At 48.9% G+C, this 17,379-nt stretch overlaps 3 protein-coding genes across 9 annotated transcripts in view; 2 read left to right on the top strand and 1 right to left on the bottom strand.

The window, feature by feature from the left end:
* CD300LF (CD300 molecule like family member f) overlaps window positions 1-591 on the top strand; it is a 103,126-nt gene extending 102,535 nt beyond the window's left edge. For all 7 annotated transcript variants that reach the window (XM_042914624.1, XM_042914620.1, XM_042914623.1 and 4 more), the window contains one exon: window positions 352-591. The gene's annotated coding sequence lies outside the window, so the exon portion shown is untranslated. The remainder of the gene's footprint in view (window positions 1-351) is intronic.
* Window positions 592-1,135: 544 nt separating this feature from the next.
* Window positions 1,136-5,816, top strand: CD300E (CD300e molecule). The gene is made up of 3 exons (XM_042914640.1): window positions 1,136-1,505; window positions 3,537-3,648; window positions 4,350-5,816. The coding sequence occupies exons 1-3, from the start codon at window positions 1,388-1,390 to the stop codon at window positions 4,615-4,617; spliced, it is 498 nt and encodes a 165-aa protein (XP_042770574.1). The 5' UTR covers window positions 1,136-1,387; the 3' UTR covers window positions 4,618-5,816.
* Window positions 5,817-10,460: 4,644 nt separating this feature from the next.
* LOC122206380 (CMRF35-like molecule 7) lies at window positions 10,461-15,754 on the bottom strand. The gene is made up of 4 exons (XM_042915486.1): window positions 15,394-15,754; window positions 13,725-14,054; window positions 13,268-13,391; window positions 10,461-10,869 (listed from the first exon to the last, which is right to left on the bottom strand). Exons 1-4 carry the CDS (start codon window positions 15,431-15,433, stop codon window positions 10,767-10,769), a joined length of 597 nt encoding a protein of 198 aa, XP_042771420.1. The 5' UTR covers window positions 15,434-15,754; the 3' UTR covers window positions 10,461-10,766.
* Window positions 15,755-17,379: the final 1,625 nt, after the last annotated feature.

Genomic DNA, 17,379 nt, shown 5'->3' with positions numbered 1-17,379 from the left:
CCAGTGACAGCATGTTGTTGGCCTGAAATCAGTCGTGGTGAGAGCATTTACACCACAGAAATTGGCAAACAGTATAAACCATGGCTACTCCTCGACTCCCCTCACCCCGCCTTGCTCCTTACCCAGAGTCAGTTTACCGGCCTATCACGGTCTGCTTGCTTAAATCTGATATAATTGTCTAAGTGCCCTAGCCTGGGTGCAATTAAACTGGACTGGAAACCTCTTCCCACTCCTTCATGTGGACTGGCTGACCTCTCCAGATGCACGTGGGTTGACCCTAGGATTCCTCCTGGGTCCATGTTGAAACTTTAGAGTCACTTATGAATTTTGGTTCTTTTTTTTCCATCCCAGCTCCTGGCTCAGCTCCTTCCTGCTTGTCCCTACTTTCTCCCACCCACCACACACTGGGGTTATAAACACCGTTTGGAAATGTGTGACCACTTTACATTTTTATAGAGGGCACCCCAAAGAGTTGTATGGCTAGCCTGAGAGAGGAAGGGGAGAAAGTTGTAAAGAAAGATGGTGAGGCTCCGGGTACTGTGATGGGGGGTCAATGGGAAGGAGTCAGCTCATGCCCCAAACCTCTGTCGAGAAGCCTAATAGGGTCTCCTTGGGACTGAGCCCTTCTCAGCAATGCGTCACTCCTCCCTCAAGTGTAGTCTGGATGAGAGCCAGGGGTTTACTTTTCCTCTCTTGAGAACATGTGGAGAGCAGAGTAAACAAGAAGTTGTACTCTTGCAGAACAAGTTTGAATTGCAGAAAACCTAGAATGCAGAGCCTCTCTCCAAAGGGAGATATTTTTGTGTGTGACTGAATTTCACGTCTGGCAAAGGCTGCCAGTCTAAGGATAGGGCAAGACAGTCAGCTCACTCTGCTGAGAACGAGCTTTGTTCCAATTCTCCCTGTCCCCAAGGGCTGGCATCCCTATGTGGTTACTCAGTGTTTCTGGGCTTATAGAGCACAGGTCTCTACTTATCTTTCTGGCTGTAGTCTCCAAACCCTCTGGCTTAGGTCCTAAGTTCAGATGTCCCTCCAGGTCCCCATACCTGAGCCTGGAACCACCTATACCTCCTTGGCAAGTTTCCCCTTGGGCTTCAGGCATACAGCTACTGAGGGGACCCATTGAGATAGAGTCCTGGGACATGGCTTGTGTTTTCCAGGCTCTTTGTCCCTGACGGGCCCCAGCTCTGTGACAGGCACCTTGGGTGGCTCTCTGAGTGTGCAGTGTCAGTATGAGGAAGAGTACCAGAGTTATAAAAAATACTGGTGCCGAGGGCAGAATGAGGGCACATGTGACAATATTGTGGAGACCCAGGGAGAAGCGAAAGAAAAGAATGGTCGCGTGTCTATCAGAGACCATGCTGATCGCCTTACCTTCATCGTGACCATGGAGAACCTCACTGCAGACGATGCTGGATCCTACTGGTGTAGAGTTCGGAAAACGTGGTACCTGGGCTTCTGGTCATCTGGCACTTCAGTCCAGGTTAAGGTGTCTGTTTCCCCAGGTAAGAGATCTTCTCACTCCATCAGCGGAGCTTATGGGACATGACTGAACATGGGGATGAGGATGGGTGCCATACTGAAGAGTGTCTTTAGGCCTTGTCTAGTCCTTAGTCCCAGTGGTGTTGGGAAGAGCCTGTGATGAGGGCAGAGAGAGAGGTGACTGACCCTTTAGCCTTGGCATGGGTGGGGGTGCGTAGCCCAAGGTGCCCTCACTCTCTCACTCCATTGCCTGGGAGGCCCCTCCCTGCTGGACCAAGGCTATTTCCACCATGCTGTTTGGAAACCTGCACTAAAGGAAATAAACTCGTTGCATATACATCTTCAGCTTGCTCACAGAACATTCCCTCTACTATACTGTCCTGAAATTAACCTCACTCCTCTCATTTCAAAAAATAAGCTTCTTGAGTGGAAGCTGCTCCTTCTCCTACCTTGATGTGCTATAGGGCTGTGAAGCTGTGTCCAAATTCTCCCACCCCTTCATTACAGCTTCCAACCTATTACTGTCCTATCTGCCTCCTTTAACATTTTTGTCACATGGCCACACCCCTCTACCTCTCCTTTGCATGGCCTTCCATTAGCTTCTAGCTTACTCCCTAATCCCTGCCATTGTCTTGGGAGTTTTTAATGAATAACTAGTCCAACATCCTTTTCTTGGGTTCCGTGACCTTCTTGACTGCAGTGGCCCACATTTCCACTTTCCAGAATTCCACTCCATGGCAACGTTGCACAGCTTGCTGTCACCCCAAACTGGTCCATGTTCAGGACCCTACACTCAGACATTGTACTTTTGGACAGCTTTCTGTGTATCAGCTTTCCCACACCCTCACCCCCACTGGCCCTATCTATTCTCAACCTCACATATGCCTCCAATCCTTTGATGCCTCTCTCCATTCTCTCCCCATTTATTACCCATCCTGCTCCTGCCCTGATCTCACTTCCTTCCTCAACCCTCATGGAAGACTACATTTTCTTCTCTCACCAGTACCCTCCACTCTTGTACACCACTTCCCTACCTACTTCTCGAAAACTTCATCCCTGGATCCATCTTAAAATTAGGGTGAGCAACCATTGGGGGTTGCCCAGGACTGGCAAGTTCCTTGGGAGGCAGAACTTTCAGTGCTACAACTGGAAAAGTCCCAGGCAAGCTAGGGCAAATTGATCCCCTACCTAAAATCTATTTGCTCCAGTACTGCTGAAGAATAGTCACAGAAGGCACCTATGGGTGTCAATACAAATTCATGGTTTCTAATATGACCCTCCTGTTCTTCTACCTTACTAGGGGAGTACGGGATACCAGACGTGAACTCTCTCAATTTCTTTTCTTCTGCGCTTACACACTTCTGTGCTGCTTAACTCATTCTTCCCTCTTTCCCTTCTAGGTGGAAGGAAGTTTCCTTCTGTTCAATAACGGTCATCCTGAAGCTGGCTTCTCACCCTGTAGCTCCTTGCCTCTCCATTCCCTTGAGCCAAATTCTCTCTTTGCGCATCTGTATCCTTCTTCCATCGATTATCCACACTCTTTACCTCAACCTGGAAACAGGCTCGAGTCCTAAAACTATCTTGTAATCCCTGCGGCCTCCGCTAGGCGTCACCATCCCTCATGTCTTTCCTTTGTCTGCCCGGAAAGTAGCTGAGGTCCATGTCCTTTGTGCTCCTGCTGCACCTGATGGAGTCTGCCCCTGTACTCACTTTCTATTGACCTGACTCCATCTATTTAGACTCATCCCTGTCCCTCCTCCCTATGGGGCTCCTCGTCAGCTGCGGAAGCCCCTGAGAGACCCCTGCTGTCACCCCAGGCAGAGTCAGACTTGGGATGGAAAGAAAGACCTGGCACTTACTAGAGGTGGCTTTTACGACCAGTTCTGAAAAAGTCTCACTTGGTCCCTTAGGGGCTCACTCCATCCAGGAGGTGGTCTGGGTCTAGCTTCAGAGTCCCTTTTGTGAGTGGGTGATGGTGTGCAACATTGGGTCCAAATGGGCACTTCATGCATGGCTAGGGAGAGGGCAGCACCTGATGTGTGACTTGTCTCTAGCACCAAGTAAAACCGCAGGGGAGACCACATGTCAAGCTGCATCTGACATCTTTCCGGGGCTGAGTACCAAGCAGAACTTCAGTGCTGAGGAAGTGTTGATCCACTGCTCGGGGTAAGGGATCACAACCTACAAATCACAGAAGGGGTTCAGAAGCCTTATGGGACCTTTGGGTGGGGGCTGACAACACACCATGCTCTTTTTACCTCACTGCTGCTGGGTTTTCTTCCAGTTCTGGTCCTGATTTTTACATTCTCCATGGCTGCATGGGGATTCCTCACGGAAAATACCACTTGTTCTGTGAACCCTCTCCCACATGGGGCAGCTGCAGGGAACCAGGAGGCTGGTTCAGGTGGATGTGCAGCCTCTCCCACCCCACCCCACCCCCTCTACTTCTCCACCTGGTTCTGGACTCCAGGTTCTGGTTCTGTCCTCCCAACCCGGGCTTGCCTCCAGAGGTCTTGGCTGTATCATAGATCCTATACCAGGAGCCACTTGTGGGGTCCAGGGCAGGGAGAAGGACTGGCTCAAGGCTGTTTTTCTCCTCCCAAAGATACCCAGAAAAGGCCATGATGTTTCTGTCAGGTCCTGCAGGACAGAGGACAAGGATCAGGACTTTAAAGTGAGGGTGGGGGTGGCTTTCATGATCAAGGAAGGGGAGGGGGCCCAGAGAAGTGCTGCCCTGACACATGTCCTTTCCAGGTTTGATCCTAAGTGATTTGGGCTCAGGTTGCAGGGACAGGTGGGGAGAGAAGGGTCCTGGCCCCACTCCCTTGAGGAGGCAGCTCACTTTCTGTCCCTATTTCCCCGGACAGGTCCTCATCCAGCAGTGTCCACTTGCTGCTCCTGGTCTTCCTGAAGCTGCCCCTGTTCTTGACATTGGTGGGTGCTGTCCTCTGGGTGAACAGGCCTCTGAAGGGCCCTGGAGGAAGTCAGCCTGACAAAGAGAAGCCATCACGTAGTGCACCGTCCCCAGGAAAGCCCTGTCCAGGAATACAGCACTTCAGACCAGATAGAAGAGACCTTCAGACTCTGGACTCCAGGGCAGGGGGGCAGCAGTGCCTGGATTCTGGAGGCACCTAAGTCTTCTGGAGATATTGTTCCTGTGTCTCAAGGGAGAATCCTGGGTCTTGGATGACACTTGCTGCAAGTGCTCAGGTGCAGGAAGGATGAGTCTCCTGGGCCAGTGTTTGGGGTCCTCCTCTCTCTATCCCAGATTCCTTGGCCCCTTGCTCTTATGCCTACCTCTCAAGGGCAAGAATTCTCTAGAGGTTACTGGAAAGTCCAGCCCTTTACTCTTTTCATTGCCACAAAAGCTCCTCAGCTCAGTGTCTCCCAGGGTAATAACCATCTCCTCCCTGTAGCCAGGAGGCTCCCTGAGGACTTACCCCACATAGTCTCAGTCTTTGGGCTCAACAGGGCTCACTTGTGTCCCTGTGATCAGGGAATGTACGCTGTGCTCAAACATCTCTGCCTGGGCTGGCCATGACTGAAGAGCTTTCGGTTAAAGCCCTGGAGCTGGTTGGAGCTGCAGTGGGTGCCCCCAATATCACTCCCAGAATTCTCCACCCTTGTGGGCCTCCTGCACACAGGGCTGGTGGACAGTCCACTGTAGCAGAAGTGTGGCTGAAGCCACCTGTCAACAGTTGGTGCTTTCCATAAGAGAAGCAGACAGTTTTCTAAAGACAAGGACACAGAGGTGAGGAGTACCTCCCCACATCAGGTTGACATGATGCCACAGCCACCACGGGGCATTCCAGCCCTGGAAAGGGCTCTGTTGGGTTTGAATGCTTGTCAACGGCTCCCTCCCTGAAGTTTGCAGCGAGGCGCACAGTCTATTATAAGCACGTGTTACCATCTTCACTCAACTCCTTGGGTGTGGAGCAGCCCTCTCGTCTCCAGCAAGCCCAAGCCTTCCCTGGGCTAGTGATGCCAGTTTCCAGAAAACACTTCAAGCTCCAGAGCACTGAGTTTGCAGGCAGGGCCGCCACACTCAGAACCTGAACCCTGGCGTGGCTCCCACAAGGGCAGGGCCATTGGAGGAGAGCTGGGACTGGCCCAGGACTCCGCTGAAGGAGAAATTCAGCCAGGGAGGCACATCCAGACCTTATTAATAAAACACAGGGCGGTGTAGGAAGCACAATGATGGGCAAGAAAGAAGCTTATGATGTACTTTATTCTGTTCCAAAATTATTTCAAGCATTCTTGTTTCTTCACTTTCCAGATAAATTTTCAAGTAAACTTGTGTATGATCGGAATCGTATTAAACTTATAGATCGATACTGGGAACATTGACATCTTTACTATGTTGAGTCTTCCAGTCCATAAACATGGTATCTCTTGCAATTTAGTTAAATATTCCTTGGCTTCTATCACCAGTGTTTTGTAAATTTAAGTATCTGGATGCTGCATGTGTTCTGTTAGATTTATACCTGGGTATTTTGTCTTCTTTTTGAGCACTCGTGAACAACACTGTACTTTTCCTTTCATTTTCTACATGCTCATTGCTAGTTTACAAGTAAGATTGTGTGTGTAGGTGTGTATATGTGTGTATGCATATGTGTTTATGTATGTATGTATATGTGTTGGTATATATGTGTGTATGTGTGAGTGTGTGTGTGCATGCATGTGTGTGTATGTGTGTGTATGTATGTATGTGTATATATGTATGTATGTGTGTGTGTGTATCGATCTTTATTCATGTGACTTGTTAAATTAATTTACCAGTTCTAACAGTTTGGTAAAAATTTTTTGATAGATTCTTTGGGATTTTCTATACAATTATGTTGCCTGCACAAAGGCACAGTTTTATTTTTTCCTTCCTAATCTGTGTGCTTTAGTGGTGTCCCGGAACCCTAGGAGCCCCTGGAAGGTCTTAAACATTCTGATGACTCTGTGGAGCATGTAGCATCGTGGACCCACTGTTTTCCGGCATTTCTGCTTTTAAAAGAGAAGCCAGGAGTGAAGTGGCTCATGTGTACATATAGGCAACAACCTCCACTTAAATAAATATTGTGATCCAAGCAAAACCTATTCATAAGTTCATGCAATTCTCGGATGCAGTCTGTGACCAGTGAGTAAAGCAGAGAAAGTTCAGAGCATCGTTGTGTCTGCCTAGTACTTACACTGGGGCCACATGGTGCCCCCAGCAGACTTGGGACCTGACCTGTCCAGTGCACAGATGGACTCGCAGTATCGTGGTGTGGACCTCCTTGGGGCAGGTCCAAGTCTGCTCCCTGGCCTTATGACTGGGGGTCCGGGGCCTCAGCCCTTCTGGGCCCCTCATTCTTTAATCTGATGTGAAGGCACTATATTAAGATTCTTCCAGGTGGCAGCTCTAAACCGGGACTGTAAATTTCTTGACACTCCTGTTATTGAGAGTTGGGGGTGTGTCCCCTCCCCTTGAGTCTGGGTGGGCTAGGGCTGTGAGGTCAGTAGCTTAGAGCAGATTCCCAACTTTTCCCCGTAATTATCCTCCTAAGGATATCCTCCTAATGATGTTGTTTAGTAATTTTCTTTTATTAGAACTCGCCCCCCCGCCATAGGTATGAAATTTTAATACTAAAGATATACTATACGCCTATGTTGTATATCTCGATCAGTCGATCCATCTATCAACTGATCATCTATGTTTTGTACATAAAAATAATTTTCGGTATAAAAACAACATTTTTTTCACCCCCCAAAAAACAGTGTTCATCGCCATCGGACATCAGAATGCATGGATAGAGTATGGTGACAGTGACCCTGTGTGACTTCTGAGGCCAGGCCCAAAGGAACCCTGTAGCTCCATCCTCCATTTCTTGAAATGTTTGTTTTGGACACTCTCCTTCTCAGAACCCAGGTCCACATGGAGAGGCCCCCTGTAGGATCTCAGGTCAACTATCAAGATTGAGATCAACCTGGCACATGCTCTAGACACGCAGAAAAGAAGCTTCCAGATGACAGTAGCACCCAGCCATTTAGGTTCCCCCCCCTCCACTGCCATTATGTCTTTCCAGCTGAAGCCCCAGAGTTTTTGGAGCAGAGACAGGCCATCCCTGCTGCACTCTGTCCGAATTCCTGACCACAGAATCTGTGACATGACAGGCAGATTGCTGTTTTGTGCCCTACAGAAGATCTAAGCAGAGAGAACTGGACGTTCCAGTCCCAGGCAGGACAGTTCAGAGGAACATGCTGCCTCTGCCGGATGCACAGTGGGCTGGGGGGAGGCCCTTGGGAGACATAGCCCTAGGAGACACAGCCCTGTGGTGGGAACCTGGGGCCAACTCCCCACGTGGTAACATGCATGGGCTCCTGGGCCTGGAGGTATTGCCCTTTTCAGAGGTGTGAATCAGAATCATGTGGGCTGGAGCTGTCAGCACTGGTGGGAGGTGTTCCCCACAAGAAGTCACCTGCTGCTGTAGAACACCCCCCTGCCTACCCAACCCTCTCTGCAGTGCCCTGACCACATTCTAAGGAAGCTTCTAGTTGAAAATGGACCAGCACCTTTCCTCACTGACAGACTCAAGGAGAGGAACACAGCACCAGCAAAATGCAGCTGGAAACATGTCAAGACATGTCTCCAGCAGCAAGGGAAATAAAAGCAAAAATGAACTTTTGGAACCTCATCAAGATAAAAACTTCTGCACAGCAAAGGAAACAATCAACAAAACTAAAAGTCAAACAGTGGAATGGGAGAAGATATTTGCAAATAACATATCAGATAAAGGGTCAGTATCAAAAATCTATAAGGAACTTATCAAACTCAACACATGAAAAACAAATAATCCAGTGAGGAAATGGGCAGAAGACATGAACAAACACTTTTCTAAAGAAGATATCCACAACGTGGATGGAACTGGAGAGTGTTATGCTAAGTGAAATAAGCCATACTGAGAAAGACAGATACCATATGTTTTCACTCTTATGTGGATCCTGAGAAACTTAACAGAAACCCATGGGGGAGGGGAAGGGAAAAAAAAAAAGGAGGTTAGAGTGGGAGAGAGCCAAAGCATAAGAGACTGTTAAAAACTGAGAACAAACTGAGGGTTGACGGGGGCTGGGAGGGAGGGGAGTGTGGGTGATGGGTATTGAGGAGGGCACCTTTTGGGCTAAGCACTGGGTGTTATATGGAAACCAATTTGACAATAAATTTCATATATTGGAAAAAAAAAGAAGATATCCAGCTGGCCAACAGACACATGAAAAGATGCTCAACATCACTCATCATCAGTGATGATGTTTTGATACAAATCAAAACCACAATGAGACACAACCTCGCACTGGTCAGAGTGGCTAAAATTAACAATTCAGGAAACAGCAGATGTTGGCGAGGATGTGGAGAAATGGAAACTTTTTGCACTGTTGGTGGGAATGCAAACTGGTGCAGCCACTCTGGAAAGCAGTGTGGACGTTCCTCAAAAAATTACAAATAGAATTACTTTATGACCCAGCAATAGCACTACTAGGAATTTATCCAAAGGATACAGGAGTACTGATTCATAGGGGCATAAGTACCACAATTATTATAGCAGCACTATCAACAATAGTCAAATTATGGAAAGAGCCAAAATATCCATTAACTGATGGATAGATAAAGAAGATGTAGTATGTATATACAATGGAATATGACTCGGCAATGAAAAAGAATGAAATATTTCCATTTGCAACAATGTGGATGGAACTGGAGGGTATTATGCTGAGTGAAATAAGTCAGTCAGAAAAAGACAGACATCATGTTTTCACTCATATGTGGAATTTGAGAAACTTAACAGAAGACCATAGGGGATTGAAGGAAAAATCAATTACAAACAGAGAGGGAGGCAAACCCTAGGAGACTCTTAAATACAGAGAACAAACTGAGGATTGACGGGGGTGAGGGTTAGAGCTTGGGGCAAATGGGAGATGGGCATTGAGGAGGGCACTTGTTGGGATGAACACTGAGTGTTGTATGTAAGTGATGAATCATGGGAATCTACTCCTGAAGCCAAGACTACACTGTATACACTGTATGTTAGCTAACTTGACAATACATTATTTAAAAAAAAAATGCAGCTGGAGAACTTGCTTCATGAGCGCCAGGGCCCCAGGACACAGAGGAGGAGTCCAGATGGCCAGTTTGGCTCAGTCTAAGAGAAATTACAGACAATATGACCTCTCTAAGGAAGGAGCTCAGAAAAGAGATATAAGTCCCGAAAATGGTTCAAAATAAAATATAGAGACAAAAAAGAACAGAACCCAGGAAAAATGTAAGTAAAAGAGAAAAAAAAAAAAAAAACACCCCTGAAAAACAAAACGGTTGAGAGGAAAATGTATAACTTTGAAATTTAAAAAGAAAAGGGCTGTTTTTGTGTTGTTAGTTTTTGATGAGTAAGTGGGAGGAAGTTAAACACAAAGAGCCCAGCATCCTGGGTTTGCATTGTTCAGCTGGGGTGAGATGGGGGTGGAGGTTAGGGGTGTGGGAGCATGGAAAGGCCAAAGATCAGGCCAAACCCAGGAGTGGGTGATGGTGGGTGTGAGCTGCCTGGGGGATGGGCAGGGTCACAGACAAGAAGGGGACAGATCTGTCCATCTCGATGGAAAAGTCCAAACAGTCCATGGAGCCCCTGCACATAAGGACCAGTGAGGCCAAGGGACAAATGGGAGAACAGAAATGAACTGTTCTGGTGACGACTGGGTGAATCCCCTGTGCTTGGAGGCCACTGATGTAGATAAGGGGACAGGAATATTTGCATTGTTTCAAAGCCCCTCCCCGCAAAACATTGATTACTTACAGAGGGAAAAAGAGTGACTTCAATGAGTTTCAACAAATTTATACTCACAACGACCCAGTTCTAAGACACATTCGGATTCTAGCATTGGATTTAGAGTTGCTTCCCACCCTCTAGAAGGGAAGGGTTGTCCTCTCACATATAAAATATTGAAAGAATGTCCAAACAAAATAATTTCCAGGGAGCACAAGAAAGCCAAAGATTTTAATAGGGAATATACAGGGCAAACAGATCAGATGTGGGTTGGGCGATGGTCCAACCCTGTTTTCCATCTTTTACATTCAAGAAATTCTTTCTTGGAGGCACTGATGCAGCAGAAGGTAGAATCGGCGGACCTCTGTGCAGCTGGCCCATTGAGGGTCTTTGTCCTTGTGGACACACTCTGGAACTTGTTGATTTAATCCAGGTTTTATGCTTACTGGTTGGTCTGGAATTGGAAAACCCATCATTGGCCAGAGTCCTGAACGATGTAATAGTTATTTATCCTTGGCAGAGCCACTTGAGTGTGGCAAGGAAAGAAGGTACCAGGAGGATCCACACAGGAGGATTCTCTGCTGCTACATTGAAGGCCAAGATCCCCGACCTGTGCAGAGCAGGGAAGGAGTCAGACTTTAATTCCTGACAGCAGGACGCGGGGAGTCCTCACCTAACAGGGACCCCCATCTGTCTCGGAATTGTAATCATTGCCCTTTCCCTGACCAGAGCTCAGAGGGTGCGGGGGTGTCCATGGTGGGGGGGAGAGGGCTGTGTTTCTCCTGCTCAGACTGACGTATCTTCCCCTGGAGTCCCCCGGACTCCCCACATCACAGTCACAGCAGGACCCAAGCAGGGGCAACTTCACAAAGGTCAAAAGCACAAAGTGAAGGTTGTGTAGCAGGGCCCTGAGCAGGGATCGTGCTGACAGGAGTGGGGTCCCTCTTCAGGGGCCGCTCCAGGCCCTTCCTGTCCACCCTCACTCCCACCCCCAGACCTGGAGGACAGGCCAGCCCCGGTACCTGCCCAAAAGCCCCTCTGAGGGCACGGCCATGCTGCCCAAGGCGAAGCATTCAGGGGCTTCCCAGCAGCCTTAGCCTGGGCTCCAGCACCTCTGCACCCTGATTTCATCCTGCTTGTCGGCTGCCTCCCCCAAATCCCCTCCACCTCAGCAGCAGGCCAGCCAGGACCAAAGGTTTCCCTTTGCCTATTTGATTCTACTTCTGTCCCACCTTGTGTAAATTCTGCCCTCTCTCAAGCTCATCTCATATAACATTTCATATTACCATTCAGCCTGGCTGAATACCTTCTGGCTTCTCTTGGGAGGGGTCTCTCCCAACTCTCAACCCCATCTGGTAGCACATAGGAGGTGCACTATGTCATACACCCTGAACAGTGGACACATGGTCTAGTGGACCATTGGGCCCTTGCTCACATACGTCCCCCTGGGAGTCCACATCAGTATCCAAGAGTCTGATGCCCTCACCCTCTGCCTCATCCCCTCCCCCACAAGCAGTGTCAGGGCCCCCATGCAGGCTGGCTTTGTTCTCTCCTTCTGCCTGCCTTGAGCAAGTTTTGTCATGTGCATTTCACAGGGGGTTTTCTTGAGAGAGAAGACATGCTCCCTTGCACTTCCTGAAATTATCCTTGAACTCACTGTGTTCTGTTCCCAAGTTCCAATCCCTGTGGGGCTGCGGTCCCATCTCTCCACCTACAGGCTTCCACCCGTGCCCTTCAGTCTCCTAAAAGTCTCTCATCCTCCCCTCCTGACTCCACAGAACAACTGGTCTCCAAATAGTCATGAGCAGGACAAAAGCCAGTTGTGAAGCATGAGTCAAGTGCCTGGCCTCATTCGTACACATTGTCCAGCAGGACAAAGCTACAAGGAATTGGTCCTTGAGAAGGGAAGGAAGAAGGAGTGGACTGGAAGGTAGGCCATGGAAGGGGCATCTGGGAGAAAATGCACCTTCACCCTGAACTCCGATGGGGTGAAACTGGGTCAGGGGTGTGCCCTTTGAGGAAAGAGTTAATTCATTGTTCTTTGGATGCTTTTGAGGGGGTAGGCTTCAGGTTGATGGCCCAACCTCTCTACCGTGTTGGGAATGTGAGAAAGCAGGAATGCCAGCTTCCCACTCCTTCCCAGCATTTCCCAAGCACTTGGGAGGGGAGGGCTGGATCCATGGAACAAGTACCAGCCCTTGACAGTGGGCAGAATGACTCCCCCTCAAAGATGTCTTAATCCCCAGACCTCTGAATGTGCTAGATTCCTTGGCGCAAGAGAATTAATGATGCAGATGGATTTAAGATTGCCAACCAGCTGACCCTGAGATGGGGAGGTGATCCTGGGATATCTGGGTGGACCCTATGGAATCGCCAGTGTCTTTATAAATGAAAGCACACAGGAGAGCCAGTGTCAGAGTAATGAGGGTGAGAAAGACTCAACCACCCCTGCTGGTTGATGGAAGAGACCACGAGCCAGGGGTGCAGCGGCCTCCAGAAGCTGGAAAAGACAAGGAAGCCCTTCTCCCTCAGAGCCTCCAGGAGGAGCCAGCCCTGCCAGCACCTTGAGTTTTAGCCCAGTGAGCCTCATCCCAGACCTTGTCTCCAGAACTTTAAGATCATAACATCGTTTTGCCTTCAGCCACCAGGGTGGTGGTGATTTGCTCCAGCAGCCACAGGGAGCTAATCCAGAACCCTTCCCTTCTGGCAACTTGAGGCTGAAAGCGCCTGAGCCTGTTTTGGCTGCTTGGGGGTTGGGAGGCAGGTCAGAAGGAGACCAGAAGCTTCTCTCCTACAGCCCAGCTGAACAACTTAGCTTAGGTTTCTTGTGGGGAGGGGGAGCACTTTAAGGACTCAGAGGTACAAAGAGGGGGCCCAGTGCAGACCTTGCTGTTTCTCCCCAGCAGAGGAGACATCAGAAGGGCCAATGGGGGCCCCTGTCAGAGTGCCCCAGGGGAGAGCTGTCCCAGGGCAGCAGTGGGAAAGTCTGTGGGTTCAGCTGTGCTCACCTGCTGTGGGGGTTGATCAGAACAATAGGCTGGCTGCTGTTGATGCCCTGGGTACAAGGAGGAGAGGAAGCTCGACCGGCTGGTGTTCTTGCTACAGGCTTGGGAGAGTCTGTTGGATCAGGGGCTAAACACACAGAGCAAAGCATGGTTGTGAGTGTCACAGGTGGCTCCCATGGTCTCCACACCCCACCCCCAGGGATGCAGAACCTTTCTGTGTTAGTGCCACTGCTCAGCCAAGTTTGCTTTCTCTTGCATCTTTTTGGTTTCTTATCCCAAATATGAATACATATTTCCAGAGGAACACCAGTTTGCCACCGCGTGAGGGATTTTCAGCGGCAGGCATAGTCCTAGGCGAGTTTCGAGACTCCCCTTCATCCATTGGGGAAGACAGAGAAATAGTCCTGACTCCTTTGGGTTGGGACTCAGGGTCCCAGAGCACAGGAAGGGTAGTACCTACCTGGGTCAACATCCACGTATACTTTGTACCCCAGGTCATTGCCAGCTTTCTCAATCCCACACCAGTAGGTGTCTGCATCGTCATACCAGAGATCCTCCAATGTCACGGTGAATATGCGCCAGCTGTGATTGTCCTGGATGGATGCTCGGCCCTTCTTCACCAGTTGCTCTGACCCGGTGCTTTTAACAAGGATTTTGCAGGAATCCCACTCGTACCCACGACACCACCATTTCTTGTAGGATTCCCACCCCTGCCCATATGTACAGTGCACGGTCAGTGTGCCCATTGCCGTGCCTCTCACCGTTCTATGCACGCAGGTGGAGAAGTGGCCTAGAAAACAGAAACCCAACATGCATCTTATCCTTCCTTGAGCCCAGAGCTGACCCGGGCGCCACTGGGGCTTCTGGCCCTGCCCTGAACACCAGCCAGGAGCCTCTGCCCTCTGTCTAATTGCCACATCCCTCCTGTCCCTTCATCCCCTGCAGGATTTCTTTTCTGTCACCCCTCTTGTGAATCCCCCTTGAGGCTCCTAACTCTCCTAACCAATTCAGGACTCTCTGCACGCTCACCATCCTACTGACCACCGTCCCCTGCCCGACCTTAAGCAGCACAGAGCACACACTGCAGCCACAGGTGTATTTCTGAATCCCAGAGCTGGTGAGACAGTGTGGCCCCCTCCCCATCTATGCCCCGATACTGTAAACTCTGCACACCTACAAACCCTCAGCCTCTGAATCGACACATGGCACAGAAGTAAACACACACACACACACACGCACATACCAAACACACTCACTCGCACAGGTGATTGCTTGTTGTTGTTTTTTTTTTTACCTATACACCTTGTTCTTCTGTGTCTCTATAATGTAATGCAAGCTGTCCCTCTGCCTAGAATGTGCTTTCTTCTCTGTTTGAAGGAAGCAAACCCTTATATTCATCCCTTAAGGCTCATCTCCAAGAGTGTCTTTTCTATGGTTTGTCTGGTTCTGCAGACAATCTGGTCGCTCCTGGTACAACCAGAGCCCTTTGTCCCTGTCACAGGTATTGTGCTAATGACACTAGATGATGATCTGTCTTTAGATCATCCAGAGAAGAGACCCAGGCAGGCTGGTGTGTGGGGATAAGCAACTCTCCAGAGAGCCTGTCACCCTGGTTTTGCTGCCTGCCTTCCTCCCTGTTGTCTGATGTCTTCAGAAGAGAGGATTCCGGCTCAAGCTTCAAGTCAAGACCAGATGTGTAAGTTTTTAAATGATCCAGTTGCCTGAACTTCACCTTGACTGAATGGGTCTCAACTGGGGCTTGAGCATCTGTGCTTCTTCAAAGTTCCTCAGGAACTCATGCATTTAGGTATGTGTGCATATGTGTGTGTGTGTATCTATCATGTGTCTATCCATCCATCCATCCATCCATCCATCCATCTGTCATCTGTCTATCCTTCTCTCTGCCAGGGTTGGGAAACTGTGCCTAGAAAACAAACACTGTACGCGTTATTTATTTTATTTCCTTTCCCTAACATTTAACTTTGTACCTTTCAAGTAACAAAACTTAAAAAGTTTTATAAATACGTAAGTGTCTGGATATGAAAAGCCCTGCCATCTCTCTCAGGACAGACCCTATCTGTGTCCCATCCTGATCCTGCAGGTACTTAGTAAGCCCCTGCCTTACTCACCTTGGACGACGAGAAGGATCACAACTGGGAGCAGCCGCATGTCCTGCCTGCCTGGCTTGTCTCCCTGGTGCTCAGCAAATGCCAGCTGCCTTCCAGAGACTTGAACTGAGCACAGATGCAACCTCCCTTCTCTTCTTCTAAGTTATTCTTTTTTGTTTTCTCTCATCTACTTCCCCTCAATTTTTTCTTCAGTTACTTCCTTATTTCATTAATTCTGTGCAAAGCAGCGGCGACCGTTCGGAGCTTATGGCTGACGTGATGAGGTGGCCCCACTCCTTGCTCTGGCCCCTCAACTCAGCATCCCCTAGAGTCTGACTCTGATGATCTGCTCTCTGGGAAGGGTCCCTGCCTGTCCCCCCCGCCCCCCACTCTAGCACCACCTCCAGTCTGTGCGCACCTACTTCCTGCCCCCCGCCCCCATCTTCCAGCCCAGTTCTCCACTTTAATGGCTGTTGGAGCCTTGTACAGCTGTCCACCTTGTTAGCAGCTCAGATGTGCTCCAAATGCCATTTCTTGTCATCTTCATCCCTAAAGTCATTCTGTCCCAACACCTGGTCCCTGGGCCCAAGGCTCCCTCTCCACCTGCCTCCACCACTCTAGTCTTCCATAGACAAAGGCCATGGGGTCTTCTCCCTGCCACCTGTCACCCTCAGAAGGCCTTGCAGGGGTGGGGGGCTTGGAGGTGGAGCAGTCCAGGGCTTTGCCAGAGGAGTAGGAGAGGGAGTGGCAGGCCAGCCCCAGGAGGGAAGGGGAGCAAGAATCCCTGTCCCCCTCAAGGTCCTTCTGGCTGGACTAAGACTCAAACTGACATGAGACACATTAACAAGAGAAAATCAAATCTAATAGCATATGTGCAGGGAGTCCACACAGACGTGGCAGTCAGGCAAAAGAGATACAAATGTCATCCCGAATTAAGCAGAAGGGGGTAGGGGTCTGAGATTTCAAAGGGAAGGAACCAGTAAATGTTTGGTGCACAAATGTCAGTCCTGCCAGAGAGATGGGTTACTCAGATCAAATTTAAATGTAAGCTTCTCTGCAGTTGCACACATTAACAGTTCAGCTGCTACGTGTTTCTTCCAACTGAACTGGTCTATTCATCCGGATGATAGGTCAGTTTAGGCAAACACATTCCAGAAGGCAGTGATGCAGGTGGATTCACAATGTTAGGCCTGTGGTCCAAGTAATCAGGTAAGAAACAAGAGGCTTTTCTATGGAAACAAGAGGAACCCAATGGTTCATGACTGGATCAAATGTTCAGCCAGTTTCCGAGTTGTGAGGGCAGCCAGTGGAGCAGACTTCTAGATGTTGGACTCGAAGCATCTCAGATAGAGTGAGGGCAGGCTGTGCAGTCAGACAGGTCCCCTGGGTTTGTCGTTCAAATGTCTCTGGTGATCTCTGGTTGGCCTGCTGAGCGATAGGCACAAAGATTGTGTAGGTTATGAGTTCTTGTGGATTTCTCTAGGGTTAGGTAAGTGGTTTACATTTAGCAGAACCTCAGGAGAAGGGCAGTTTTAGTTCTCAAAGGATTCCAAGTCAGAAACGTGGGAGAAACCTCAGAATGTCGGTTTGGAATGTTGTAGCCTGGTGGTGGAAGACACTAGAAGAAATCAGGACCTAATCCATTGTATAATGAATAGTAATAAAATCTAAAATGTACGAAGATGTGTTATTGAAACATATTTTCTCACTATAATCACTTCTTTGACCAAAGATAATGAAATTAACACTAATTTGTTTGCAAAATAAGTCATTTCCCATAAAACTTGGCCTGACTATTTCCTTAAGTACAACAAGAATTGCAGTTGACTCTTTCAACCTGCTTCGCTAGAAGTTTTCATAAAAAGTCTCCAGATGAAGTTTAACAGCCTCTTGAGGCCAGGAGCCAAGCCAATTACTTGCCATCAGACTTTGCCTGTAATACGTATAGATTTGGGTGAATTCCTCTCTTCTCAAGGCCCCCCAAACATCCCGAGGTTCCTGCACCTG

The sequence above is a fragment of the Panthera leo genome, chromosome E1 (assembly GCF_018350215.1).
Source record: "Panthera leo isolate Ple1 chromosome E1, P.leo_Ple1_pat1.1, whole genome shotgun sequence".
Lineage (NCBI taxonomy): Eukaryota > Metazoa > Chordata > Mammalia > Carnivora > Felidae > Panthera > Panthera leo.
This window is presented reverse-complemented; position numbering and strand designations above follow the sequence as displayed.

Excerpts from the sequence above, each read along its gene's own strand:
- LOC122206380 (XM_042915486.1), bottom strand. The coding sequence starts at position 15,433 with ATGCGGCTGCTCCCAGTTGTGATCCTTCTCGTCGTCCAAG. Across the intron at positions 14,055-15,393 it reads GATCCTTCTCGTCGTCCAAG|GCCACTTCTCCACCTGCGTG; the intron begins GTGAGTAAGGCA and ends TCTGTTTTCTAG. Across the intron at positions 10,870-13,267 it reads CTGATCAACCCCCACAGCAG|GTCGGGGATCTTGGCCTTCA; the intron begins GTGAGCACAGCT and ends TGCTCTGCACAG.
- CD300E (XM_042914640.1), top strand. The coding sequence starts at position 1,388 with ATGGAGAACCTCACTGCAGACGATGCTGGATCCTACTGGTGTAGAGTT. Across the intron at positions 1,506-3,536 it reads TAAGGTGTCTGTTTCCCCAG|CACCAAGTAAAACCGCAGGG; the intron begins GTAAGAGATCTT and ends ACTTGTCTCTAG. Across the intron at positions 3,649-4,349 it reads GTGTTGATCCACTGCTCGGG|GTCCTCATCCAGCAGTGTCC; the intron begins GTAAGGGATCAC and ends TTCCCCGGACAG.